Raw genomic sequence first — 27,943 nt, 5'->3', positions numbered from 1 at the left:
GACAGTCCATCAGGAGCCCTACATTCCCTCGTGCTTGTACTCTACACATCCTTGTACACTAGTTGTTCGTCCGTATCGTCGCCTCTCCAGCAGGGGGCGATGAGAGCTACACCGGACAGAGGGGACCGGAGACGAAGAAGACGGGACTCGGTGACTGAAGCTTTTATAGCACCCAGTAGACGTGCTCAGGTGGTGCCCCGGTAAGTTAGTATCTGAGCGAGGAACCGTAAACACAACAGTAAAACCATGACGAACGAGGGAATAGAAGGCACAGAGAGGTTCCTGAGCCCGGGCAGCGGCAGAGGCCTGCGGGCGGTGAGGCACTTCTCTGTGGGTGAGATGGTGTTCGCCTGTCCTTCCTACTCCTACGTGTTAACGGTGAATGAGAGGGCAGCGCACTGCGAGCACTGCTTCAGCAGGTAACATCTCACCTCTCTGAAACAGCTGACACACACACACACACACACAACAAAACACCAGATGTGGCAGTTAACCTATCTCCAGGCTGGTGGGTTTCATTGTTTAAGCAGAGTTTAAAACCGAACAAAGGGAGCGACGTGTCCAGTTGAACGCTGGCTAACCTCCTCGCGAGCTAGGTTAGCACGTGAACCTCTGGACACAGACCTTTAAATGGGTCAGTGCGGTTGAGACGGCTCACCTGACTGACACTGCAGCATGGCTTTGTTGCACTGCAGAGTCAAACACCTGCTTTCCTGTAGTCTCACCGATGAGTCTATTAATATGCTAGCACACAGTCTTTAATAAGATACTCATAATCACAGGCAGAAGAAGTATTCAGATCTTTACTACCACAGTGTAGACATACTCTGTTACAAGTATTGCGTTTACAATTACACTCAAGTAAAAGGATACAAATACAAGCATCATAATAAAAGTATTCATCCAGAATGACCCATTTCAGAATCATATGTTAATGAATTATGAGTGATGCATTCATGTCTAAAAAAAGGTGGATCTGATTTAAAGTAGTCTGTCCACTGCTGTATGTCTTAACTTTTATATTAACATATTATTTGTTTGGGTTATATTTTGTATTAAGAATCAGAATCTGCAATGCAGCAAGTGATTTAAGTTCTCTATTTAATGTAATGTAGTAAAAGTAAAACATTTCCCTCTGAATTGGAGTGAAGTAGAAGTATAAAGTAGCATTACAATGGAAGTACTCAATCACAAATACCTTCAATTTGTGCTTAAATACTTGAGTAAATGTACTTGGTTACATCACACCCCTGATCACAGGTACTGTGCTCATTAAAAGGAGCACTTTCATAGACGCATGCCTGCTACCCACGCTGCTGTTCAGGTTTTTAGAGCAGTAAAAGGTTAGGGGGCTAATTATAGTTCTCCATGAGTCCCAAGAGAGGAGGAGCCAAGAGATGAGAAGGCCAGGGGTGCATGTGTGTGTGTATTGGGTGGAGGACGCGTGTACATTTGCTCATGTTCGATCAGAAACACGCTGTCTTTGTGTGTTACTGTTCTTTAATCAGACTATTCTTTGACTGGAAATGTTGATAGAAATAGCTAGGAATGTAATGTGAGAGTCTTATTCTGATGCATATGGAGTGGTTATGAATGAAATTAAAGTTTAATAAGTAAACTAATGAGCTTCTGTTGGTGTTTGAGTTTATGTTTTGTGCATGTGTGCGTCCAACCCTCTGTCACAGGACTGGAACAAACCTGAACGTCTGTCTCATTCACCATCAGTCTAACTAAAATATATACCTAGCATCTAAACACAGCGGGACAAGAGTAATGCCAGTAAAAAGGTTAGATGTAGTCCCACGTCAATCAACTGAAAGGCATCAGGTGAACAAGTCTACACATGAAGACGTGCAGCCTGTTATTTCATGTAGATGAATACCAGTGAATCCTACCGACTGAATGTTACACCGGTCCACTTATCTCAGCGGTAATGGAGGAACGTGTTGTGTGTCTTCACGTCATTACAGGAGAGAAGACCTTTTCAAGTGTGGCAAATGTAAGCAGGCCTACTACTGCAATGTTGACTGTCAGGTAAGAGTCTGTCCTGCACTTTCATGGAGGGCGTGTGTAGTTATTGCGTGTGATTATGTGCCATTTGATCTCCTGGTATTTGCAAATTGAAGGACAAAGAGAGACCAAGCCGATGCGTATTTTTAGAAATTTACCAATTTAGCAGATGACTTATTTTTTGGTGTCACATGTGAGTCTTTTGTGTGCATCCATGCATGTAGCGACGTGTGTGTTAGAGAGAGAGAGACAGATAGAGATAGTCTGGGGTACAAGGAGAAAAATTTATGGATGATTCACTTTGTGACGATACAATCATTTATCATCCGTTGTGTTCATTGAATTCTCTCTTTTCTTCTCACATTGTTGCTTTTTGTCATATATTGTCCTGTTGAATGGGATGACTTGCTGTAATACCGGAGGGTTTACAAACTGTAATGTGTGTGTGTGTGTGTGTGTGTGTGTGTAGAGAGGCGATTGGCCCATGCATAAACTGGAGTGTGTAGCTATGTGTGCCTACGGGGAGAACTGGTGTCCATCAGAGACTGTCAGACTGGTGGCTCGAATCATCATGAAACAGGTGAATGTTCCAACATGTCGCGTGAGAATGTGACAGAAACACAACGTTTGATACATTTAAAACAAACTTTAAAGAAGATAAAGAGTCAAATAATGTAAGTGGCTGCCCTGATGATAAGTTAATTTTATGAGCTGGACCATATTTTATGCAAAGAACCAGCTGCGATGTGAACGTGTTGCTCCTGAAGCCTGAGCTGCTGTCATCCCTTTGTGCTCAGCAGCTGCTGTACCGTTATAGCATCTTAATGACTCCTTAATTGGCCTGAAAGTCTTAACAAAACCATTTGGTTTAATAAGTTAAACATTGAGAAAGGAAACTTTGATTATTTTGTGTTTTTGTTTTCATGATTTAGCATTTTTTGACTGAAATGACTCTCGTGTTGCAGAGAGTCACAACAGAGCGCACCCCCTCAGAGAGGCTGCTGCTGCTCAAAGAGTTTGAAGCCCGTAAGTAGATGTGTGTGCGTGTATGTTTAGTTACATGTGTGTGCAGTTTTAGTTACACTGTGTGTGAGTGTGTGATTTTTCTGTGTCTCTGCCGTTATAGCAGAGTCTATTAATATCCTCTCTGTAGCCTCCAGTCCTGATTCTGTCTCTTTTTATTCACAAAGTCTGCCGAGCTCTGGGATTTAAATCCCCAGATTCTGGATGCTGTAATTTCATGTTCTCTACCCTCCTTTTAAAAACTGCTGCCATTGTGCCCTTGGGCAAGGCACGCAACCCTCTTCTCTGGGACTGTGGTTGTACTGAGAAAGCTCTAAGTGTTCCAAATACTTTGTCAGCAAGGAGGCTAAACACTGTCCAATTTTAGATTCATATGTATTGCATTCTCATGCTCTGAGTTGATTAAAGAGTGTGTTCGTCAAAACACACTAAAACAGTCTGCTCCATGTAGGTACCCACAAACTCTTTTCTCTGATCCATTTAGTATTACTATTTAGCCTGAGCTGTTGTTGCAGCCTCAGATGTGTCAGCAGAGGATTGTCACAAAATTAACCTGTGTGTGTGTGTGTGTGTGATAGATGATGACACATGGCTCATAGCAGTGGTATGCTCTACACCTGCTGCTCACACTGAATGGTTCTTTTATGAAGCAACAACAAAACACATGCTGATTTAATTCTGGATGAATAACTTTATGTTTTATCTCTTTATTGGATACCTGTGCCAGTGTTTCTTTTTTCACTTGGCTCGTCCTAGTTTTCCCTTCAGTGATCCCTCTTTTCTCTGAAATAGAAGCACCACCTCAAACACAAACTAAAAGTCAGATTTCCAGCTCGTGGCTCAATAAAGCTCCAATGTTCATCACAACTCTTTCTCTCTCGCTCTCTGTCCCTTTTTTGTCTTTCTTTCTTTCCATCCTGTGTATGTATTGTCTCTTATTCTTTTAATGTCCGTCTCTGATTGCCTTTTCCAGATTTAGATAAGATGGACAGTGAGAAGGACGAGATGAACCAGGCGGACATAGCAGCGCTGCACCACTTCTACTCCAGACACATCAGTGACCTCCCTGATGAACAGGCTCTCACTGAGCTCTTTGCGCAGGTAAAGCTGGATATAACACATCCTCCCCACCTACAAATCCAAAAGATGTAGACACACAGTGTGCAAATACCTTTTTGCTGAACGCATGCTTGTGTTCATACATCCTTTAATCTTCTTCCAGGATCCTTTGAAACCAGGATCTGTATCACACAAACACACTGCTTCTGTCTGTTTAGCTCTGCAGCGGTTAGCTCTTTAATTTGAACCGTCTGTCAGTGCTGCTTCTCCAACCTACACAAACAGCCTCATCTCACAGCTACATTTAATCTCCACTACCGGATTTCCTCCTCCTCCTCAGAGTGTGGGGGGGGGGGGGGTTCCAGCACATGTTAGTGGAGGGCGACACCAGCTGTAGTATCATATTACTCCCCATGCTGGTCTCTGTCTCCACCTGTTTGTTTGTGTCTTCCCTTCCTTCTGACTTGCTCTGTCTCTCCTTCTTCCTCATGTTTTCTTTTCTTCGTGCCTCCAGGTTAACTGTAATGGTTTCACCATAGAGGACGAAGAGCTCTCCCATCTGGGATCAGCTGTTTTTCCTGAGTAAGTAGTCCGTGTCGACACGTCACCATCGTTCAGCAGTTTATCCCATTCATCAGGGTTTTTTGCTCGACTGATTCAGTTGGAAATAGTTTGTCAACATGTTCCTCCTCCTTTCCTCTGTCTGTCTCCTTGCATGCATACTCTTCAGTCCTCAGTCTCCTCCTCAGTGCACTTCCTTTCCTTCTCTCTCACTGTTTAGCGTTTTTTCAATCGGTGTACAGTCCCAACATCATAAAGCTGCTAATGCTTTTAACACAATTCTCTCATTTCCACATATTTTTTGTAACCTTTCGTGACTCTCCTCCTTCCTTTCCTTCCTCCTAGCGTAGCACTGATGAATCACAGCTGCAGTCCTAATGTCATAGTGACCTATAAAGGCACAGTGGCTGAGGTCAGAGCTGTCCAGGAGATAAACCCCGGAGACGAGGTACGTAATCACTGGACTCATCTAGTAACGAAGATGCTTCTTAGTGAGACCGCATACAATCATGAAGAAATACACAGAAGCTTATGACTGTTGTTTTGATTGATGCGTGAGTGTCTTCTTCTCTCTCTGTAGGTCTTTAACAGCTACATAGACCTGCTCTATCCAACAGACGACAGGAAAGAGAGGTTGTTAGATTCCTACTTCTTCACATGCCAGTGTACTGAGTGCACCACCAAGTCTAAGGTACGGTTGGCCTGTCTCTCTTCAATTTTAAATCACTTCATTATGAAGCATGTGGGTGTCCTTTTTTGCATTGTTGATGTGAGGAATATACAAGAAGAAGTCTCATCTGCATCAGTCTGTGCTGTCTGTTGGAGAAATACTGCAGGTTCATGCCTTGTTTGTGTCTTCACTGTGTCCTCAACACAACCGAGTATCTTGTGTCGGACATGTTACCGAACAACTGTTCCGTTTGTCCTTCCTTTCCATCTCTTTCTAGGACAAAGCTAAAATGGAGATCAGGAAGCTGAGTTCTCCACCAGACCCCGAGGAAATCCGAACTATGGTCCATTACGCCAAGACTGTCATCGAGGAGTTCAGGAGAGCCAAACACTTCAAGAATATCCTCTTCCTCTGTTTCTACTTGTATTGTTTTCACTGTCTCTTGTTTCTATTTCCTCTCAGTTAGTCTTTCTTCATTACGGACAACCTTTCACTCCCCGCCCTCCTCCTGTTTCTCCGCAAACGTTTGTGTGATTATTCCTTGACTCTCTGGCACCTCCCAGTGAGCTGCTGGAGATATGTGAGCTTAGCCAGGAGAAGATGGGTGCTATATTTGCAGACACCAACGTATACATGCTGCACATGATGTACCAGGCCATGGGTGTGTGTCTCTACATGCAAGACTGGGACGGAGCTATGAGCTACGGAGAAAAGATCATTCAGCCATACAGGTGAATTGATCTGTGCAGCAATTAAAATAGACATTAATTACAATTGAGCATTGTCAAGAAAGTCAATCAGTTGTAGCAGCACTATTGTCAGACAATCTCAGGATTTTAATTCCTATTTTAGTTTTTTAATCGTTTGCTTTAACTGTTCTTTGCTGCTCAGAATTATTATTTTTCTGTTTTATTGGCTTTATAATTTACGAAATACATTACATCTTATTTTCCCATTCTCTGTCCCACCTTCACTCGACAACATGTTGTGTTCCTTCAGTGCACTCTCACTCTGCCACATCTACTATATCATTTATATTGTTGCACTTTCCAGCTTGACATATTTTATGCTTTTGTAGCCCCGCAACAAAAGCCATTGTATCATTAATTATAGATTGCATCTCGTTTCCTCTCACATTCACTGTTGTATGACTTGCATTGTTCCCTATAGTGTTCACTACCCAGCCTACTCTCTGAACGTGGCGTCTATGTATCTGAAACTGGGACGTCTGTATCTGGGGCTGGAGAAGAAGAGACAGGGAGTCAAAGCTCTAAAAAAGGTAAGTTTGCAGACATCTGGCCAGTTAGGATGTTAATAGGTGGCTAAGTGATGGCCGAACAGACTGTAGACTCTAAAGAAACAGTAGCAGGAGAGAAGTGAGCTGTAAAAGGCAGCTGCAGTCACAAGTTTAGAGTCGGTTGCTTGATCCACAGAACAACTTGATAGCCATTCATTGTCCTGAGCTGGATAAATGTGTTTGGGAAATAACCACATCATACATTTGCAATTTGATAACTCACTTATTTTTACAATACATTTTGTTTCGGGGGCGACCGTAGCTTACTGGGTAGAGAGGGTTGTCCGCCAACCGAAAGGTCACCGGTTCAATCCTCGGCTGCACCGTGTCCTGTGTCGAAGTGTCCCTGAGCAAGACACTGTACCCCTAACTGCTCCCCGGGTGCCTGTCATTGGCAGCCCACTGCTCCCTATATATATACAGGGATGGGTCAAATGCAGAGAATAATGTCCCCACTGTGGGACTAATAAAGGAATGTTTCTTCTTCTGTCTTCAGGCAGTCGCCATCATGGAGGTGGCTCATGGGAAGGATCACAATTATGTAGCAGAGGTCAAACGAGAGATTGATGAGCAGAAGTAAACGAGGAGCAAAAAGATTAAAGAGGCTTCCCGGAGGAGCACTGGAGTGAAGAGACTCTCTTAGAACAACAACAATACACGTCACAACTGCATGCCATGCATCTTATTGCCCTCCGTTTTTCATCACCCACTCTTTTGTTGTAATGCCTCTTTGTAGGCAGAGTTTCTTTTTCCATGTCTACATATTGAGGCTGAGGAAGACCACGGACCAGACCGGGAGATATGAGCAGACAAATTAGGATTACAATTTTCTTTGGAATGTGGGGGAAAAAAAGGACCGGAATACTTTGTGTGCTGAAGCTCATGAAACTGTGATTCAAAAAATGATCACATTAGTGGAAAAAAGAGACTTCTTAAAATCTGTCTTTTAAAAGAAACAAAGCTTCTATTTGACGGCTACGTAAAATCCATTTTCTGATGTAAAATGTTCAGTTTTTCTTTTCTTGTGAATTAATTCACTGTAGACCCATCAACAGGCCATGTTTGCATCATCACGTATGTCTTTTGTAAGCAGTTTTAGCTGCACCGCAGAGCAGTTGTTTAATGAGTTGGACCTCTGTACAAACTGGAGGCATGAAGGGCATTACTACTTTCTCCCCAGCCAATGCCTTTTCATTCTAGCAAACAGAGTTTCTGGTTTCATTCATTTTTGTTTAAACTGATAGAAATGTGACTGACCATGCATCAGGTGCTCTGTAGCAACGGAGAAGAGAATGCAAAGAACTATTCCTTAATGAATACTCTGTTGTTTGATCAGCTTGTCTTACAGTTTGTTTGCTTGTTTTAAAGAACCAGGAAACGTGATGCATGTTTATGTTGTGCATATGAGGCTTGTTGACCAAAGAGCCCTCAGGTTTGACTGACAGCTATAATTCTCTATTCAGTGTATCCTGAAACAGGGGTGCTGATCTGAGGCCAGGGTGACTACTGAAGACATTGGTACTGTGACCTGACTGCTGATCCGGGATCAGAGCCCCTATGCTCTCAGGAGAAAGGCTCAACACTGTAGCGTTTGTTGCCTTTTCTCCAGAGATGCATTATTCTTCCTTTTGTGATTTCTCAGTAGCATTGTGAATCCAGATAGTCGTTACCCTGGCAATGAAATCACTTAAGCAGAATATGAACATGCAGTATAACCTGGTAGGATTGTCTTTTACATGCAGGTGAAAACACTTTCAATTTTATAATCAACAACAATGACTGCACCATATCACCATCTTCCTCTAATCGCTGCTTCAGTGCCACCATCATTTATGCACAGTTTTACTTTCTGTTTAAACCATAATATATAGCAAATTGTACCAACATCGCAACTTTTTAAGGAAGCGTTATCTTCAGCAGGAACGGGTACTCCAAATACATGAATCCTGTTGAGATCCAGGTTGGTCAGAGATTCTGGAAGAGTTTGCGCTGTGTATTGATTAAAAGACCACAATCCAAAACCATGAGCATTCGCAGGTCGTGAAACTGAAGTTTTCTTCTTGCAGTTGGTTTGACTCATAACACAGAAATCTAAGACTAAGCATGCAGTGTGTGTGTAAAAAGTTGAGGCAATGTCAAGATCATCACCTGGGTCTTATTTAAGGGTTCTTGTTGCACTCACGTTTTGTACATTATTTGTGATAAAATGATGTCAACATCGCAACCCTGGAAGACATTGTTGTTAACCACCAGAGAAACTACAGTCACATATCTAATCTTAAGTCTTTTTAATGCCTGTATAGCTTCTCCCTCTTGTTTACTATGGATGCAGTTTTATGCACCACATTAATGTGGGTTACTGATGAACAATATACAACCAGATGTGTACAACCAGATTTTTGTAGTTTTTTTTCTGAGCTGTTACTTAATCAGGCATGAATTATTTTGGAATGCACAACTATAATCTGAACCTCTGGTTATTTCTGTACCATGTCAGTGGAACTAAATAAAAGGCAGCATTGCACTTGCTTTCATAAATATACTTATTTTATTTAACCATGAAGTCTCCTTTCTGGCCACTGTGCTGTAAATGGTCCTGAACCACCACTATGTGAGTTATCTGACTATTTTATTCCTTCAAGTATCCTACTGAGTCAGCCCTGACAGGTGTGCTCTGTTTAAGTCTAAATTGCAGAGGTGAACACCAGAGCTTCAGTGAATTTAGTCAATATACCTCACCTCCTCCTACCCCTATACCAATTAATTAAATCATATAGCTTATATAAGACAGATCTACTATATCATCTTACAAGGCAGACCATCTTGTGATGTAATTAAAAAATAGCTATTTCATTCGCCAGCTGTGGAAATCTTATATATATATATCTTATAAATGTTTAAGTTCCAATGTGAAATACAGAATCACACGTGGCCCATGAGCTAGTCTTGTCTTGTCTTCCCAGACTAACATTTGTCTAACTGTGAACTAATCGGTCCTTGTACTAGAAAAGCTACGAGTAGGATAGGAGGACTAGTAGGATGTCTGTCTGTGGAGGATGAGTACTTACAAAGTCACACCACACGAGGGCCTCGAGACTACCACAAATCAACCAATCGGGTGCGTCGTATGACTGACGTCAAATGAAGTAGCCAATAGGCATGGAGCTGAGGGGATTGCGGTTTGCGCCGGTGGAGTTTGAATTTCCAACGAGAAAAAAAAGCCAAAACAGTTTGTATGTGATAGAAGCATCATCGCGCCAAAAGTAAGTCCAGCGATCTTGAATCTTAACACGTTGTCATTTCACAACGCATGTAACGTTAGTTAACTCTGGCCGTTAACTGGTCGATTTTTTTGCTGGAAATAAAAAAATTAACGTTTTGCTAAAACCACGTTCAGCGCAGCTAACGTTAAGTCCAACAGAGACAGTTACCGCTAACGTAACGTTAACGTTTAAGCTTCTCTTCAAATTAACGCTTACTTCATTAACGTTAGGTAATGTGAGACGTATGTGTATCTGGCGTTAACGTTACTGAGACGTACGTCTATCCGGTGGTATCAACATTAGTTAACCACGGGTAACTAACGTAGCTAACGCTAACTAACGTCAATATTAGCTAACTTCACAATGCCCCCACGTTGACCAACTAACGTTTACGTTAAGTTAGCTAGTTTACGTTACCGTCTCCTTACAAATGAGGTGAAATGCATGCAAAGTCTTACAGACGTGTTGTTCACGTTAATTTATTAGCTAACTTTAACGCTTATGTGTAACAATAACGTTACGTAGTTCATTGTATTTGGTATCAGAACCAACGCAAAAGTACAACGTGACGTACTTCTGAACCTTCCGTGTCCAGTGTTCATTGTTGTGCTCTTGTTAGGATAAAAACACGTGTTGTCATTATATGGTAGCATTGACGTTAACGCCACTTACAGGTCATCATATTGTCATAAATAAAGTTGTTCAGTCAGTTTGCATATTGGTATTGTTTGCCCCCTCTCAAATATATGGATATGTGTTTAGTCCGTTTATCGACCATGAGCTGGGCGGTGGAGGAGTGGAAGGATGGACTTCCAGGGAAAGCCCTGCAGAAGATCCAGGAGATGGAAGTACAGCTGGACAAAGTGAAGAAGGACAGGAACCAGAAACAGTTCCAGCTGGACTCCTTAGAGGCCGCCCTACAGAAACAGAAACAAAAGGTCCGTTTTTAAGGGGAATGGATGAATGGAGGGTTTTTAAATTAAACTGTATTAAATCCTGTGGTGGAATTACTTTTGCATTTTCTTAACTGAAGTTTAAACTCTACCAGAAAGAATACAGATCTATTCTATTTAAATTATTGTTAATATAGCGATCTGTTTATTATTGATCCATGCTTTTCTTTCTCCAGGCGGACTGTGAACGCACTGAGACCTCTGCTCTAAAAAGGGAGAACCAGTCGTTAGTGGAGTCCTGTGACTCTCTGGAGAAAGCCCGTCAAAAGGTTATCCATGATCTAGGAGTCAAGGAGCAGCAGGTCAGTCACTGATTTGAGAAAGAAAGATCTTCTGCAGTATTCATATTTTACAGATGTATTTGAAACTAACATACAATACATTTTTAAGATCAAATGTTTCAAAATAAAATAAACCATGACTAAATTATTTTTCTTTAACCTAGGTGAGCTATCTGGATGGTCAGCTTAACTCCTGTAAAAAAACCATAGAGCGACTGGAGCAGGAGCTGAAAAAGTGAGTTCATTGTCTGCTGAAAGGCATTGTTGCTTTGTCAAGTACTAAGTGAGTCGTGATTCATATGAATGGTTGTTATAAACTATTTAACCTGTCTTTGTTGACTTTCCATCTGCTTAGGTTCAAGAATGAGCTGGATCGTTCGCAGTCTGCCGGCTCTTCCTCCTTGTTGTCATCCTCCTCTGAGCTTCAGCCCTACACTACTCCACAGAAAAGTTTCACTACCCCGGCTCCTGTCCCAGCCTACAGACAGCAGGGTACTTCAGTTTGTTTGACTTCTTCTTGTTTGGTTTCCAGAAACATGCTTACCTGTCAGGCCCGTATTAATGCACATTTTAGTTATATTGCTGCTTCTCATCTACTTATCTTTTTTTTCTGCATATAGGCAAAGGACACACTATCTGACTGACTCTGGATGAGTTTTTCAGTTTGCCCTAACATGATGATTGTATTTGTGTTCCATAGACAACAGACTAGATGAGCTTCAGGAGAAATACAGCCAGGAGGTAGAAGAAAGAAAAAGGCTGGAGACTGAACTCAAAGTCCTGCAGGTCAAGGCCAGTACCTAACTTATGTCGATCATGTGGGTTTGTTTCTTTGTATTTGTTGACTCTAACTTAATTCTTCTCTTTTAGCTGTTGAATCAGTCCTCAGTCACTGTAAGCCACAAGGACATTGCTGCCCGCCAAGCTGGATCTTCCATATTCCCATGGCAGGATCAGGCCCACAGTCGGCATTCTCAGGATGCAATGGAAACGCCTCTGAAGAGGCGGGGAACATCTCTCTGGGAAGCCCACGAGGAGACGCCCATTAAAACCAGCCAGCGGATGAGCTCTTCCCGAGCAGCGCAGAGTCCCTGTGGATCCTCCCAACAGATGGATCAGCTGAAGACCATCAACCAAGGTGGACTGTTTATAATTTGTTGTGGATCTCATGCCGTATAAAGTGTCTGGTATCTTTCCTGTGTAATATTAGGGAGCCTTTTATTATTATTTTGCATATCTACTACTGCTGAAAAATGTATTTGGCTCCTTTTGAGTTAAATATCCTGATTTATGTTCGGCCACAGCCCATAAATGTTTACTCTTCCTTCATCAGAGCTGCGTTGCCGAGTGTTAGAGCTGGAAAAGAATCTGTCCACTCAGGAGAAGGAAATTTGTAGCCAATCCTCCAAGCTGCAGGACCTCCAAACTCAACTGAACCAGGCCCGCAAAGAGCTGACTGAACGGGACAGAGATCTGGCCAAGACCAGCCACGAGCTGAGTCAGGCCACAAACAAACACCAGCTGGTTGTGGCCAAGGTAGGCGTCCATAATTGGTACATAAAGACTTTATTGACATGGGATATATTGTTTTCGTTCTATTTCTGCTTGATTACATAGTTAAAGGAGGCACGCTGGGTAAAAACATGAGTTTTTGTCATTTGTAAATGACAACTTTTCTGCTTATTGTTCTTAGTGTTCATCAGTTGAGCAGAAGCTGAAACAAGTCTCGGAGGAGATGAGCTGTCAGAGGCACAACGCTGAGAGCTGCAAACGAGCCCTGGAGCAGAAACTCAAGGACCAAGAGAGAGATAGTCAGAAGGTGCAATAACTTGGATACATAACATGATTACACCTTAATAGTTTTAGGTTAAAAATGCTCTTTGATATTCTGATCCCAAAGGGTTTGTCTCTGACTCATTTTATGTAGGAGCTGGCCCAGCTGCAGACTTCTCACCAGGCGTTGGAACAGCAGCTGAACCAGACCAGAACCAAGCTGACACAAGAGATTCAACAGTCCAAAAAAGACCACAACGTACTGCAGGCTGACGCGGAGAAGGTAACGCTGTCTTTCTTTCTCATTGTGTTGTGTAGCTAACCTTAATGATATTGTTACTGTCAGCATAGTATACACAGACTCAGATTACATTTGATGATGACTGAGAAGAGTGCAATACAGTTCAAGATGTGGTGGAATCCTCTTCTTCTGTTTGTATGCAAGGCACGCCACCTGCCAGCAATGTTATCTTGCTGATAGATGATGGAATGTTGAAATTCAGCAGTAGCTCCAGCTTTTGCGTCATCTGTCCGTTTAAGGGTTTAGGGCACTTGACATTTGTGTCACACGTCTTACTTTCTGCCTTTGTATGTACTTCTCCCTTCCCATCTTAACTTTTTCCTCTCCTCTTGCTTCCTTCCAGATGTGCTTCCAGAAGACTCAGACGGAGAAGGAGGTACAGGAGCAAAAACAGAAACTGCTGAGGTCAGAGCAGAGCCTCCAGGCCAGCCAGAACAAAGAGCAGGACCTCCGCAAGAAAATGGAGGTGGGTTGCTTTGCTGTCACTACTGCATTTTTGGTCTTGATGCTGAGGATCCCGTTCCAACTGATTAAAGAAGAATCTGTCAGCATCCTGTATTGCCACTCATGTTCTCTGCTTTTTTAAAATTCCCTCCAGGAGCTGCAGAAAGAGAAGAACAGTGCGTCTGTCCAGCTGGACCAGAGCAGCAGGTGTCTGATTCAGCTGGAGGACGAGAAGAAGAGCGCAGACCAGAGCTTCAAACGCACCCAGGGATTACTGGATGACCTGAAAGGTACGTTAGCTGTAGGACTGGCAACGACAGCAGATATTTTGGAGAATTATCTGTGTTGAATTTTTTTCTCCATTTGCTCTTCAGCCAAATCAGAAGGACAGGCGGATGAGCTGAAGAGACTTCAGACTAAACTGGAGCAGCAGACTCAGGCTTCGTCCCGGGAGCTGGAGAACCTGAAGAAGACACTTTCTGATGCAGAGGCCAGCAATGACCGGTGAGCATAGTTTTATTGTAGAAAAGAAGAAAGTTCAGTCACACTTTGAGGAAAAGTAAAAAGCTTAATATACTATGATATTTAACATGCTCTTCAATGTTTTATCACACTGTAGATCTCAGAGTGAACTGCAGAAACAGAAGCAAGAGGCAGAAAAGTTGACAAACAGGTTGACGGTGAAAGAGAACGAAAGCCAAGAGCTGAAATCCAGCCTCACTGCGAGTCAGACTGAGAGTAAGGAACTGAAACAAGAACATCAAGCTCTGCTGGAGTGGAAGAAAGAAAAGGAGACCGTGATTAATGAAACTGAGGCTGTGCAAAAAGACCTCGCTGACAAAATTAGCATCTTGGAGAACAGCCTCATCTCGCTGAATGAGGCTAAAGACATCGTTAAGGTACGCGGCTGTGGTTCCCAATCTATTAGCTTCAATTAATTAATTTCTGTCATATTTAGCACACAGACACGCATATTGAAACAACCCGTTTGTTTAGTTGTGTACCCCAAAATCCATTTTTAGATTTGAGGTTTGCTTTGAATTTACAAATGATTTATTTATGATAACAAAGTTAGAAAGCGCAAGTAAGTAGCACAGAAAGTCTGTTTCATGTGAAAGTCATTGTCTGATGTGTTGTAACTGTTGTCATTAATTCTGTGGGCTGATACGTTTCTACTTGCTACTGTAGAAGCAGCTCATGAGCGTAGAGGGAGACAAGGCCAGCATGTCTGCTCACATTGATTCCTTGAAGGGAGAACTCCTCAACAAGAGCACAGAGATGGAAGAAAGGGAGCATCGGTACAACCAGCTGCAGTCTAAGTTCTCCGAGGCCGGACAGAAGCACACCAAAGACCTGGAGAACGTTGCCGCGCAAGTGGCTCAGCTTGAAGCACAGGTGATTTATTGTACATTTTACATTGTTCAATGTTGATTTCTATTTAATTAAAAAAACATGGCACCTAATGGAATTAGATCATAAACAGTTTCTCTGCATCATTGTCTTACAATGTACTTTTTGATTTTGGTCTTGGTAACAATAATAACACTTTAAAATATGACTGGACCTAAAACAACAAAGTGAAGAGCCATTGGCACTTATTCTTTAATCTGAATAGGTCAAAGGTCTGAAGTTGCAGTTGCAGAAGGAAATTGCTCGAGTAGAGCAGGCCGAGAGGACCAACATAGAGCTGCAGGACGAGCACCAGGCAGCCTGCGACCTGGCTCGCTCCAAAGACCAGCTCATCGAGTTGGGCCAAGCGGAGATCAGCCAGCTCAGGGAGAGCCTCACTCAAGTCACTGCACAGCAAGAAGAGCAAGCTACCAGGTGGGAGTTGTATTTAATGTTTAGTTCATATCTTTGAATGAACTCCTTTTCCAATACAACAGCCTTGGGATAAATCCTACCGTTACAAACGACATAACGTTTAGTATTTGTTGATACTGCGTCACTTTGCACCATGAGATTGCAGTGTTTCAGAGGATGATTGATAACATCCACAATGAAATACTTAAAGGATGCGTTAGTGTCGTATGATATGAACACTGTGTCCCTATTGTTTCATTGGGGAAACAACAATAACTGTAGCTTGCGTTTAACATGCAGTTCTCTCTCTTTGTTGTCTGAACTCCACCAGGTTGTCAGAGGAGAAGGCAGCGCTGCTGAAGCAGTGTGAGGAGAGTGTTTCAGCAAAGGTTGACGAGAACGAGCAGCTCAAGCTTCAGTTGGAGGAGACTAAACAGGAGCTGCTGCTCACCAAAGCCCAGGTCTGTTACACTGTACTGCAGCAGTAACCATTAGAAACAGATTACCAGTTATTTCTTCTTTTTATATATGTAGCAGTGAGTTGATTCAACTTTAAGGGCATTCCTGGCTGACTCAAGTGATGTAACAGATTGTAACAACAAAATAATCTTATAACCAATGATAATCAACATTATGGTGAAAGTATCTTTGCTTTCACACATCTCACATTTATCGATGTTGTTCTGACACTAGAAGATTTTTTTGAATGAGTGTTTTGAATTTCAGTGGCAGATTAAATCTAGTCTGCTGATTTTGTAATCGTATGCCCCGTGCTTTTACTTTATGTTGTATTATTCCTTACTTTAGTCCGAACCAGTAAACGCTATAGTTGTTCTGTTTGTATTCAGGTCAGCTCAGCAGAGCAGTTCCTGAAGGTCCAGGAGCAACTGGGAGCTGAGCTGCAGAAACAAATAAAGACGCTGTCGGACAGTGTAGAGGAACGCAAAGAGTTGCATCATAAGAAATCAGAAGAGCTTAAACAGGTGGAGGATAAACTGAAGGAGCTACAGAGCCACGCAGAAGAGCAGGAGAAGCAGTTCAGAAGGGCTGAAGCTCAGATTTTGTCTCTGGGGAAACAACAGGCTGAGCTGGAAAATGCACTTCAAGATACAAAGAAAGAGGCTGAGGTAAAATACTGCACTAAAAATGTATTATGTTTGGTTAGTTTCTAATACTGTGTATATCATCGTCTGTGCTTGTTACCAATAATAAACTTAAATCTATTTCTTATAAAGAACCTCCAGCAAGCTCATACTGAGAAGATCGACAACCTCCTGGAGCAGATATCTTCCTTGGAAGAGGAGGTAACAGCGAGCAAAGATGCAGCAGAGAAGCTTCCGGTGTTGAAGAATGAACTGGCCGTGGTCCACCGGTCCCATGCTGATGTTAAAAAGCTTCTAGAAGCTCTTGAGAGGAGTCACTCCTCCACTATTGAAGTCAAGTGCAGCCTGGAGAAAGAAGTCAAAGAGCTCACCGAGAAGACGGACAAAGACAAAGAGAGTCGTGCTTTAGATGCTGAAAATTTCCTCAACAAAGAGAAGATCCTCAAAGAGAAGCTTGACGCCGCTAAAAAATCTGTGACTGCTGCCAAAACGGAATCAAGTTGTCGACGGGAGGAGATCAAGAGCATGAAGACGACTCTGACGGCTGCGGCACACGGCTTAGAAGAGAGAGACAGCGCGATAAAGAGTCTGAAGGAGAAGCTGAATAAATCCGAGGCAGAGCAGGCCAAAGCATCAGATCTCCTGAAGGAGAAGATGGTCGCCATGAACAAAATCAAGGTTGGTTGCTGATTGATTCTTGGTTATGTCTTTGGCCTTACATGTCGACAGTCTTATTAAATATAGTGTAACGGGTACAGCATTATGTCAGTCCTGCCTGGAGTACGGTGCCACCTGGGTAGGTCAGGAGATTTAGTCTTAAAACAACGTTTGATGAGTCATTTCTTTAGATCGTTTGCTGTATTTGTGTCATTCTTCACATTTAGGTCCAGATGGAGATGCTGCAAATGGACCTGGAGGACAACGAGACGGTCATGAGCTCCTTTGACAGTCAGGTGGAGGAGCTGAAGGGAACCATAGAGTCACTGGAGGCTCAGCTAGCTCACAACCAAACTCTGATGTCTGACATGAAGGCCAGGCTGGAGGACAGCAAAGCCCAGGTAGAGCCGCTTTGTTCCACAGACGTCTGTCAACATCATTTGTGCCACAGAAGCTAGATTTAGTGTTGAGGTTCATTTTGATCATTCTTCGGAGCGCAATAACACATTCCATGTGTCTCACAACTGTCTGATTTTATATACTCATCTAAACTTCAGGCAGGACATGGTCATCATCTGTACTATGGATTCAATCTAAACTCTAAACCTTTTCAGGTCTTTGTCTTGGAAACCCGGTTAGAGGAGGTCCAATCTCAGAACTCCGTGCTGGAGACGCAGTATGTCACAGCTAAGGAGGAGCTGATGGAACAGAGCTGTGAAATCACTCGTCTGGAAGACGATGCTGTCAACCAAATGCAGCTGGAGGAGAATGTTGCTGCTTTAGAGTCTAAACTTGGCCAGACCACAGAGGAAAATATCAAGTTAGAGACAACTCTCAGGCAGGCCATTGAGGACAGAGAGCATCATCTTAAGCAGGTACAACATGAGAAAAACAACCTTGAGGCTACTTTGAAACAGTTAAGAAATGAAAAGGAGCAAGTAGAAACTGAGGTGATTCAAGTCGATGCAGAGAAGAAACAGCTGGAAGCCAGTTTAGACGAGCTGTCTGAGGAGAACAAACAACTGCAGAGCAACATTCAGCAGTTAACTAAAGAAAAGCAGAAGATCCATCAGATGACTGTAGAGAAACAGGAAGCTGAATCGACCCTTAGACAAGTTCTCGAGAAGAAAGCCCAACTAGATATCACCCTCAGTCTGATAAACGAGGAAAAGATCCAACTGGAGGCTAAACTGACCGAGCTAATCTCAGAGAAACATAACTCGGCCACTAACCTGACTCGAGTAGTTGAGGAAAAGCTTCAGCTGGAGGGTAACTATCATGAGCTGACTGCAGAGAACATCAAACTACAATCTGGTGTGAATCAACTAACTGAAGAGAAGATGCAGTTACACGAAAGAATAGAAAGGCACGAAGAAGAGGTAGCTTCACTGAAAGAGCGGACTGAGGAGGAGAACAGAGAGAGGTACCGTACATATTTAGTTTTTATGAGTCACTATAGCTACATTCTTCAGTTTCTTTATTTATGTTTTTACTTGTAATATCTGGAATTCTAAGAGCATCACTTTCATGTTGACACTTGACAGGATCCAACAGTTTGAGGCGGAGCAGGCAGAACTGCATCAGAAGTTGGCGCGCTTACAGAATGAGCTGACCGTGTTCAAGCAGCAGTACGACTCACTGCTGGAGCAGGTGGGCCGACAGCACAGCCTCATACAGCAGCTCTCAGGGTCACAGGGAACCCAGGAGGAGCCAGGAGAAAACATCCACCACATGGAGACGGGTGTCGGTGGTGAGTGTAAACCGAAACTAGATCACAGTTCTTCATGAAACACTGCAGGATGGGTGATACGGCCTGAAATTATAATCTCAGATTTTTTTTTTGCATCACTGAAATTGATTTATCGACCAGCTCTAATTTGATTACATCTCTTTAAAATGAAGTAAATGCAACGATTTCCCGCAGCAGGACAGACTGACGTAGAGCTGACACTTGATGCAAGCATCAATGCTGAGTCCCTTCCAGTAAAGGAACAGCTGAGCCCAATGGTAGCTGAACCGGGTGAACTTTCCCATCAGTCTGACGAGGCGTTCAGGTACAATGAGTTTTTATAATAAGCACAAATATGTGCTTTTGTATGTGTTTTATTATGTGATGAATATGTTTGTATCTCCCTCAGCCCTGGCAGTGAGACAGAGCTGGTGTTCAAGGAGGACGTCACTGAACAAGAGATGGTCCAACAGCTGGACGAGCAAAGGGAGGCACGCGTGGCCAATACCATGGTTACCGAGGAGCAGCATCAACAGCAACCCATCGATCAGGTAGAACTTTATAACTCTGTATTTGTCCTTCAGTCATGATGCTTTCATTTATTGATTTATCCTTTATGTAACCAGAGTACTTGCTAGTTGCTGCTAATATTTCTCTACTTGAAAGGCATGTTTTGTTCCTGGTAAACTTGAGTTTTGATGAAGACAGTTTGAATTTCGTCCTCTTTCTTGCAGCTTCCTGAAGACGGCAGTAGTCCTCCAGATGTTCTTGGAAGTAATCCTGAAATATGCCATCTTTCTCTTCCATCTTCCCCTGTTGGTGAGACCACACAGTTACAATCCTCTGAGTTGTTCAATGGTGCTCATAACTGCAGTTTAGATAATTGAGTTTTCGTGGGTTATTTTGTTTGCTTTACACTGAGTGGCTTCCATAGACTCATGATTTTAACATTTCTTCTGCAAAAATACTCAAACATTTTAACAGCTGTGATTCAAGGGGATCAAAAAGTTTTTATTAAACTAATCAGGCTATAGAATTGACACGTGATGCTGATTTAGGAAGTATTGTTTTAAATCAGATCAATTTAGTTTAAATAAATAAATTCAATCTGTGTGTCAGCAGCAGAGTCATCCCAGGTACAAGATGACCTCACCCACCGCACAGAAAGGATCACAAAACAAGAACTCCAGACCCTCCGCTCAGAGTATGAGCTGCTTAGTTCCGACCTCGCACTGAGAATGGAGTTGACTTCTGAACTGAAGGTCCAAGTTCAAAACCTAGAGGCGAAAGTCCATGCAGCAGAGGAGGAGGCACAGGGTGCAGCACATGAGCTGAAGATCGCTTTGGAGCAGAAGAAAGTGGTTGCTGACCAGGTATGGGGGGAGAAATTTCAGAATGCCAAATACCACTTAAATAATAAATGACATTGTTGCACTGCCGCTGAAGTTCAACTGCCACTAATACGGCGTACTCTATGTTAGATGGCTCAACTGTCAGAGGAGAGGGAGACATTAAGTCTGCAGCTCCAAACAGCTAAATTCCAGCTGGAGGATGTGATGGAGATGCTGGAAGGACTGGAAATGGCCAAAGGTAAATATTGCCCCATCTTACTGCATATGAGCGATTAAGATCACACTATTTTAGTCAAACAAGGTGCTAAATGTTAAGTATGTGTCTGTGAATGCCTACAAATATACTACAAGCAGAGTTTGAGTTTATATTTGAACATCAGCTTGAATGTCATAGCACAAGTAGGATTTATGGAGGAATGTGTACGTTGGTGTCTTTTCCTTGATTCTGTAGGTGGGGGGGACGAGAAATTCCTTCAGCAGGAGAGTGAGCTGAAGAGAGTTCGCTCGGAGAAAGCCAACCTGGAGCAGCACATCCTGGGCATGGAGTCTGAGCTGGAGACCTTACAGCGTGAGACGAGCAAACTGGAAGAGGAGAAGGAGACGCAGAGGAGGACTTGTTCCAGCATGGAGCAGCAGATAGAAACGATTACATCAGAGGTGAGGACTCATCAAGAGCTTGTGAGCGAAAACATCAAAACACTGGATGTGTAAGAGCTGAATTACTCCGCACGTATCTGGGATTAATCAGTTCAAGCAATATGTAGGCTCAAGCATTTGCTTTTCCTTCTCCAAAGCTAGACAACAGCAAGGCATTGGTGAACATTCAGTGTGCCAGAACTGTCTTTCGATTTCTCCAGACAACCCAGCTAAGGTCTGAACTCGTGTCCTGCACCGAGGAGCGAGATGACCTGAACCAGTCTTTGGGCCAGTCGAGAGAGAAAGTTCACAGTCTGGAGAAGACTAACTGTGACACCAGAGGCCTGATTGCCATCCTGGAGGATGACATCAGAGCAGGGAGGAAGGAGTATGAAGCCCTGCAGAGCAGCAAGGAGAAGCTGAAGACAGAGAGGCAGCAGGTATGTACAGTACATGTAACGTTCAAGGGTCTGGGATGCGGGTCAAAGAGGCTTTTAATTAGAGTTTGCTTAATTAATAATAATTAGAGCAGAAATGCCTCTAAATGGCTGATGGAAAATCTAACTTACTGTATTCATCTTATCTTCACCTTTTCTGCACATTCTTATTTGTATCCTAATCATAACTGAGCAGCTAAAGACATGTTAATATCTGAACTATAGTTTAATTTACCATTGTTTCTGATGGGGTCTGAAAGAAGATGATGTCATGTGGTCAAATATGTTGACATTGAGAGGGTTAGAGAGTTAATTCCCTTTTCTTCTCTAAAGCTGCTGGAACATATTAAAGCGCTAGAACAGGCAATATCCCAACAGAGTGGAGACAGACAGGAGCTTATCAGCCAGCTGGACAAGATCTCAGTAGACCACACCTCGGCCAATCAGAACACTGAGTCCATGGTCGGCAAGATACAGGTGAGGGGGTTGCATCTGATTGAGGTTGGGTTTCCTCAGAGAACCCGTTTTCACAAAAACAATGTAAAGAGTTTTGCGTTTTTTAAAAACATGTAAAGTTGGCACACTTTCAGTAAAGAGTGCTTGGACCAATACACCCTCACATGATTCAGATGCTCTTTAGTTTCTGATCCTCCTCGTTTCTCCTCAAGGCTTTAGAGGGAGAAGTTTGCCGTCTCTCACAGTCTCTGGAGTCCTCTCTTCTTGAAAAAGGAGAGATAGCCTCTCGTCTGAACTCGACACAAGACGAGGTCCGACAGATGAGGACTGGTATTGAAAAGCTGCAGGTCCGCATAGAGTCTGACGAGAGGAGGAAAAAGAAGATGGGAGAGCTCCTCAAAGGTGGCGTTTAACATCCTCAGAAATGACATTCCCTCTTGAGTTTTGTGAGTTGCTGTCGGTCTAATCGTGACTCTTTACTTTTCTAGCTGCCCAGAGGAAGTCTGACTCGCTGCAAGATCGCATTGATGCTCTGGAGCGAGAGAAGGAAGACGAAGAGCAGAGTCTAGAAGAAGCGGTGTTACAGGTATTCTGTTGTAAACGCGTATATGTCTGTGAAAAATAACCATTTCATCCGTCTTACATTGTAATGGCTCATACGTGTTTTATGCTCTTAACACAGGCCGAGACAGCCAAAGCAGAGCTGGAGGAGGAAAGGACAAAGGTACCTTCATATGTATCTGTGTTTGGCCCTTTGCTATGTACCGGTATATGTGATCAACTTTCTTTATGAGATAATAGTAAAATATTACATGCTTTCTCTCATGCTGCTCTTTTCCTTTCTGTACTTGTCATCTGCTGCTGTTTTTCTTTAACCGTCACCACCTTCTGACCCTCAGGTGGAGGAGGAGAAGAGAGAGCTCAGCGAGAAACTATCAGAGCTCTCTGCCAAGCTGGAAACCCTTAGATCTGAGAAAGAACACATGGAGAGAGAGCTGGAGACGAAAAACAGAGCGATAGAAGAACTGAAGGCCGCTAAGGAGGAGCTGGAGAGGGGGCTGGAGAGGGCCGAGCTGGATAGAAGAGAGGAAGAGGAAAAACAGAAATGCAGGGTAGAAGAGCTGGAGAAAGGAATGAGAGAGGAAGCAGAAAGGCTTACGGCTCAAATGGATGACCTCCAGGCACAGCTGCTGGCCTCTCGGCAGAGCGAGATCACCCTCACTCAAAAGAGTGCAGAAACAGAAGGGGAGAAAGAGAAGATGCAGTCTCTGCTGGTGAAGATGGAGAACGAAAAGATGTCTCTGCAGTCTTCTCTGGAGGAGCGCGAGACAGAAGGAGAGAGGCTCCGCTCTCAGGGAGAGGAGTGGGAGAAGGAGAGAAATATCCTGAGGACCAGTATTGTGGCTCTGGAAGAAGAAATGAAGGAGCTTGAAATGCTCATAAAAGCTAAAGAGGAAGAGAGGAAAATGTTGGAGAAGGAGGCAGATCAGAGACACGCCTCAGTAACATCCATCTCGTGTATCATGGTGGAAAAAGAACAGCTAGAAGAAGAAAATGGACGGCTGGCAGAGGAGAAAGAGAAACTGCACTCAACCCTGTTTTCAGTAGAACAAGAGAGAGATCGTCTGCATTGCACTCTTGCATCTGTTGAGGAAGAGAAAGAGAGACTGGAGCAAGAGAGCGGGCTGTTAGCCGACGAAAAGGAGAAGCTTCAGTCCAGCCTCTCCTCGATAGAAGAGGAGAAATGTAACATGCAACAAACTCTCTCTTCATTAAAGGAAGAGAAGAAAAGAATAGAGGAGCAGAAAAGGATGTTAGAGGCTGAAAAACAAGAATTGCAGTCTTCCCTTTCTTTGATCGAAGTCGAGAAAAATAACCTATCATCAGCGCTTTCTTCAATGGAACAAGAGAAGCAGAAACTCACAGAAGCCCAACAGACTCTTCAGTCTACAGTTGGCGCCATAGAGAAGGAGTTGGAAGCATCCAAATTGTCTGCTGCACAGCTCAGTGAGCAGGTACACAAAACAAATTGTGAATTTTGAAAATACCCTTCATACGAGAGAGGTGTACTGGAAGTGACAATATCTTGTTTTGTTTTATTTCCTCATGACTAAATCTTTTCTTTCGGTCCACTTAAGGTGTCAAAGGTAACGTCTCAGGCCGCTCGTCTGTCTAAAGAGAGAGACTCGGCCCTGAGCAAGATGGGTCTTTGGATGAAGACTTGCAAACAGCTGGAGCAGGAGAAGCAAGACATGTTGACAGGTGTGGAAACGCATTGAAGTGTTTTGGTGTTATTTGACTTGAAGTTGAGGTAATCGGGACCGACCACAATTCTCAATCTGGATACAGACATCTGTTTGCGTTTTTAAATGAGTCCAAGATCGGACTAATTCCAGACAACGGCCAATATAATGAAAAGCACAGACGAAACAAGAGGGCTATGGCAGTAGTCCCTTTACCAAAATGGTTTGGAAAGCATAATAAAACCTCTCTGTTGTAAACAGTTAGATTAGTTAATTTGACCTGAAAGCGTGGAGGTTAAATCCCTAAAAGATGCAGCTGAGTAATTCTATTCATGTAATTATTTTTGTTACAGGTGACAGAAGGAGCAGCGAGGAGGTGCAGACTCAGGAAAACCAGCTGAAGATGGAGGCCGAGAAAAGAAAGAAGGAAATGGAAGACCTGAACGCTGCCCTGCAGCAGAAGAGGGTGGAGGCAGAACAAAAAACTAGGGAGGTGGAAGAACTTGAGGCTGCCCTCGATGGAAGGAAGGAGGAGTCGGAAGAGAGGAACTCCGAGCTGGGGATGCTGAAGAGGGAGTTGGATGAACTGAACAAACTCCTGGAGGAGAAAAGCAGCGAGGCAGATGAGAGCATCGAGAAATACTGCGGCCTGATGGTTAAAGTGCACAAACTGGAAGAGACTAATGACGCACTGACGACCCGGCTGGAGCAGCTCACTACTAGCCACCGCGTTAACGAAGCTAAGATCCCCTCTAGCCGGCGATCAGGCAGGACGTCTTCCTCCAAACACCAGGAAGAAGTGGCTGTCAACACGGAGAACGTTGCTCCTTCAACACCTCCGAGGTCTCCTCGGGGTTCGTCTTCAGTGAAACGAGGTCACCGTGACATCAGTAGCAAAGACGGTGCCCAGGAGGCCCTGCACAACCTGACAAAGAAGATCAAAGCCAATGCAGCCACTACACCGAAACCAGGAGCTGAACAGAAAGACGAGGAGTTCAAACCAGAGGGACTTCCTGAGCTGGTGCAGAGAGGTACGTTTTGGCTGGTGGTCTAAGATAGCCTCGACTGTAGTTCACCAGCAAGAAAGAAAGGCACTAGTAGCTAGTTTTGTGTTTTCATGTGCCGTGTCAGTCTGGTCTCATGCTAGTGTGATGAGCGTCATAGGTGGAGAGAATTTAGTGTTTTTAGGAAACACGCACCAGTAACCTGCTCTCAAGTCATTGTTTGTACTCCGACAGGTTTTGCTGACATTCCTCTGGGGGAGGCCAGTCCATGCATCATGAGGAGAACCACGGTGAAGCGCTGCAGTCCTCGACTGGCTGCCAGACACACGGCTCCCACATCTGCATCTGACGGCAAGGTGAGCAGCAGCAACCGTCTCTCACTCCCACACACACACACACACACACTTTTCCAGCCTGTGGCATCTATCCCCAACAGCCAGCAACACACAATGAACACACTCGCTGCAAGGTCTTTAAAACAGTGAATCGTGTCGCTGTTCACCTTGAAAGTGCTTGAAAAGTGCTTGAATTTGACTATGGAAGAGGTTTATGATCCCTGTATGATACTTCACATCCATCCACGAGCAAGTGTGTAAGGCACTGTACATGTCCAACCAATGCAAATGGAAATTTAATTTACAGACTGGCACAAACTCTCCAGGTAATGTCCTCATAAAGGCAGTGATGTGCGTCATGAATGGACATAGTACCTTTGAGGTTACCTGTTGATATCTGATGGAACTTTTAGAGTTGGTTTTCGAGAGTTGAAGAGTTCATGATTCCCACCAACTTTCAGTCAGTCCAGGTCATCTGAAGTAAACCAGCAGTGAATTAGAGGATGTTTGTTTTCCCATTTACTTGTCTGACTGACCCCATGCTGTATGACGGTGTGTCATTTGCATTTCTCGAGCACCATTCATCCGATCTACGTATATCTCTGGGGATCCAAGGACATGCATTGTTGTTACAGGCATGTTTCCACGGGCAATCCTCCAGTGTGTTTCAGTCAAAAAATCTGTTTCTACTTTGTTGTGTTTTTTCTTGTACTCTCTTAATGTGGTCATCGGTCTCATCTTGCTCTTCACCCACAGACGTCGGGGTCCGTACTCCTCCAGAGTCCTGCTGCAGAGAGCTCCAACAGGAAGTGTGTCTCCCCGAGTGACGAGGAGAAACTTCGTTCACTGAGTTCACTCAAGACGCCGGAGCAGAACGAGAGAGAACAAGAAGCCAACTGTCATGTCCAGTAGCTTGATGCAGTCTGGAAATATACACATGCACAAAATATTAATGCTTTTTTTTAAAGACACTTATTTTACAAGTTAACACTTTTCTTTTTTTGGGGTGGGAGTGGAGGTGTTTGTCTCTCTCTCACTCATATGTTTCCTGTTGGATCACTTTCTTCCAGGACTGCAAAAGACAGAACTACAATTGTATTTTCTGTTGGTATCGTAAAGTGAGAAATACAATAAATCACTAAAATGATGAGGCAGGTTAAAGATGAGTGTGTTTCTCTCCAAGTGCTGATATTCTTCAAAGCACTATTTTTTTTTATCCCATGTTTTTTAACAATTTTTAATGAAACTCTTTGAAATGTCAGAAAGGTATTTTGGTGTTTAAAACCCTGATTGTTGCTTCAGAATGTAAACAAGCCACGTTTGTTTGTTCCTCTTTCGTCATGACTTTACAGTGTAGCAGCTTCTTTGACTTTACCGCTTTGTTTCCCTTTCTTCTGTTCTTGTCTGTGGGAGATGTCTTGATCTCTCCACATGGTAGATGATATACACTATGCGTCTATCAGCTCTGTAACATATTAATGGCAGCTAAGATTCTGTAGATGTTGATATTTTCTGGACATTACTATAGTTGAAGTCTAAGTTACTCATTTTTACAGAACATATTGAATGTAGATTTGCATTTTGTCTCTGTTTTATGTAGGTGTAGTTAAATGTTATTGTACATAGTTATTTGCCCTTTTTTATACGAAACCTTAACTGCTTCATAGCTTGTGTGGTCTCTTTGGTGCAAACACATGGGAGTCTATATGTCTCAAGATAAAGGAGATTACAGGAACTATGTTAGAGTAAGCACACACCACCAGTATGTATGTAGCTGCAATGCTAGTACTCGGTAAACTCTGCTACCACAAGGTGGGGAACCTGAGCCAAATGGAGAAAAGATGTCTGACCTGTGTACTGCAGCGTGATGACTGAGTGTGATCAGTGCAGGATACACCTCAGGCCGGCCGTGAAGGGAAATGAACGGACAAATGAGACAATTGTATGTTGTTCCTCACGACAGACACTAGAAACGAGTAAAAAATAAATAAATCGTAGACTGAATTAAAAGTGAAAAGCGTAAATTCTGCATAAGCAACTGTTAAATTCATTGAAGAATTGTTAAGTTTAGGTTATTTTTCAGAATGCCAAATTGACTTCATGTCCTGTGGGACATTGGGCCACAATGATCTCCTTCCAGTCCACCTTAACATCTGGTTAACAATGGTGTTGCTGAGGAGGATGCACCAGCGGCTCTCAGCCTCTTAATGCCGCTCCTCATGCAGACATCTAATGGATGGAATTTGATCAGAAAGGACACAACTAATAGCCTCATGGTGGAGTGACGTAATCGTGCAGTGATTCTGTTTGTCTGCGGTATTAAAGTGATCGTGCTGGTCTCAGGAACAACTATACATCACTTAGATTAAGTCTCACCATACTCTGTTAGAGACACAGTTTAAATGCAGCTGTTACATTTGAAACAACAGTAACGCATGGCTGAAATCAGTACTAAATATACAGTAATCTTGTCATAACTCCCATTTCTAGGAGACCCGTGTGTTTACTTACTGTACAGGACGACCATCCATTGGTGAATGTAACATCTACATT

General features: G+C 43.2%; 2 protein-coding genes across 2 annotated transcripts; both read left to right on the top strand.

Moving 5' to 3' along the window:
- The first annotated feature begins 179 nt into the window (after window positions 1–179).
- On the top strand, window positions 180–9,144 carry smyd2a (SET and MYND domain containing 2a). Its single transcript, XM_079292622.1, has 12 exons — window positions 180–419; window positions 1,971–2,034; window positions 2,480–2,590; window positions 2,976–3,036; window positions 4,007–4,134; window positions 4,607–4,674; window positions 4,999–5,101; window positions 5,234–5,344; window positions 5,601–5,721; window positions 5,880–6,054; window positions 6,494–6,602; window positions 7,117–9,144. Exons 1-12 carry the CDS (start codon window positions 247–249, stop codon window positions 7,198–7,200), a joined length of 1,308 nt encoding a protein of 435 aa, XP_079148748.1. The 5' UTR covers window positions 180–246; the 3' UTR covers window positions 7,201–9,144.
- Window positions 9,145–9,833: 689 nt separating this feature from the next.
- On the top strand, window positions 9,834–27,305 carry cenpf (centromere protein F). Its single transcript, XM_079289183.1, has 38 exons — window positions 9,834–9,883; window positions 10,646–10,821; window positions 11,013–11,138; window positions 11,282–11,352; window positions 11,473–11,609; window positions 11,818–11,909; window positions 11,988–12,255; window positions 12,451–12,653; window positions 12,811–12,936; window positions 13,045–13,173; window positions 13,535–13,657; window positions 13,790–13,925; window positions 14,010–14,139; window positions 14,255–14,534; window positions 14,824–15,030; window positions 15,251–15,459; window positions 15,770–15,899; window positions 16,287–16,565; window positions 16,674–17,219; window positions 17,426–17,599; window positions 17,813–18,621; window positions 18,743–18,948; window positions 19,123–19,252; window positions 19,337–19,478; window positions 19,662–19,746; window positions 20,047–20,300; window positions 20,409–20,517; window positions 20,731–20,936; window positions 21,137–21,355; window positions 21,686–21,829; window positions 22,021–22,210; window positions 22,297–22,394; window positions 22,491–22,532; window positions 22,708–23,823; window positions 23,947–24,070; window positions 24,405–25,082; window positions 25,290–25,411; window positions 26,147–27,305. The coding sequence occupies exons 2-38, from the start codon at window positions 10,660–10,662 to the stop codon at window positions 26,300–26,302; spliced, it is 8,358 nt and encodes a 2,785-aa protein (XP_079145309.1). The 5' UTR covers window positions 9,834–9,883; window positions 10,646–10,659; the 3' UTR covers window positions 26,303–27,305.
- The last annotated feature ends 638 nt before the right edge of the window (window positions 27,306–27,943 follow it).

Source organism: Melanostigma gelatinosum (genome assembly GCF_949748355.1).
Source record: "Melanostigma gelatinosum genome assembly, chromosome: 2".
Taxonomy (NCBI): domain Eukaryota; kingdom Metazoa; phylum Chordata; class Actinopteri; order Perciformes; family Zoarcidae; genus Melanostigma; species Melanostigma gelatinosum.
This window is presented reverse-complemented; position numbering and strand designations above follow the sequence as displayed.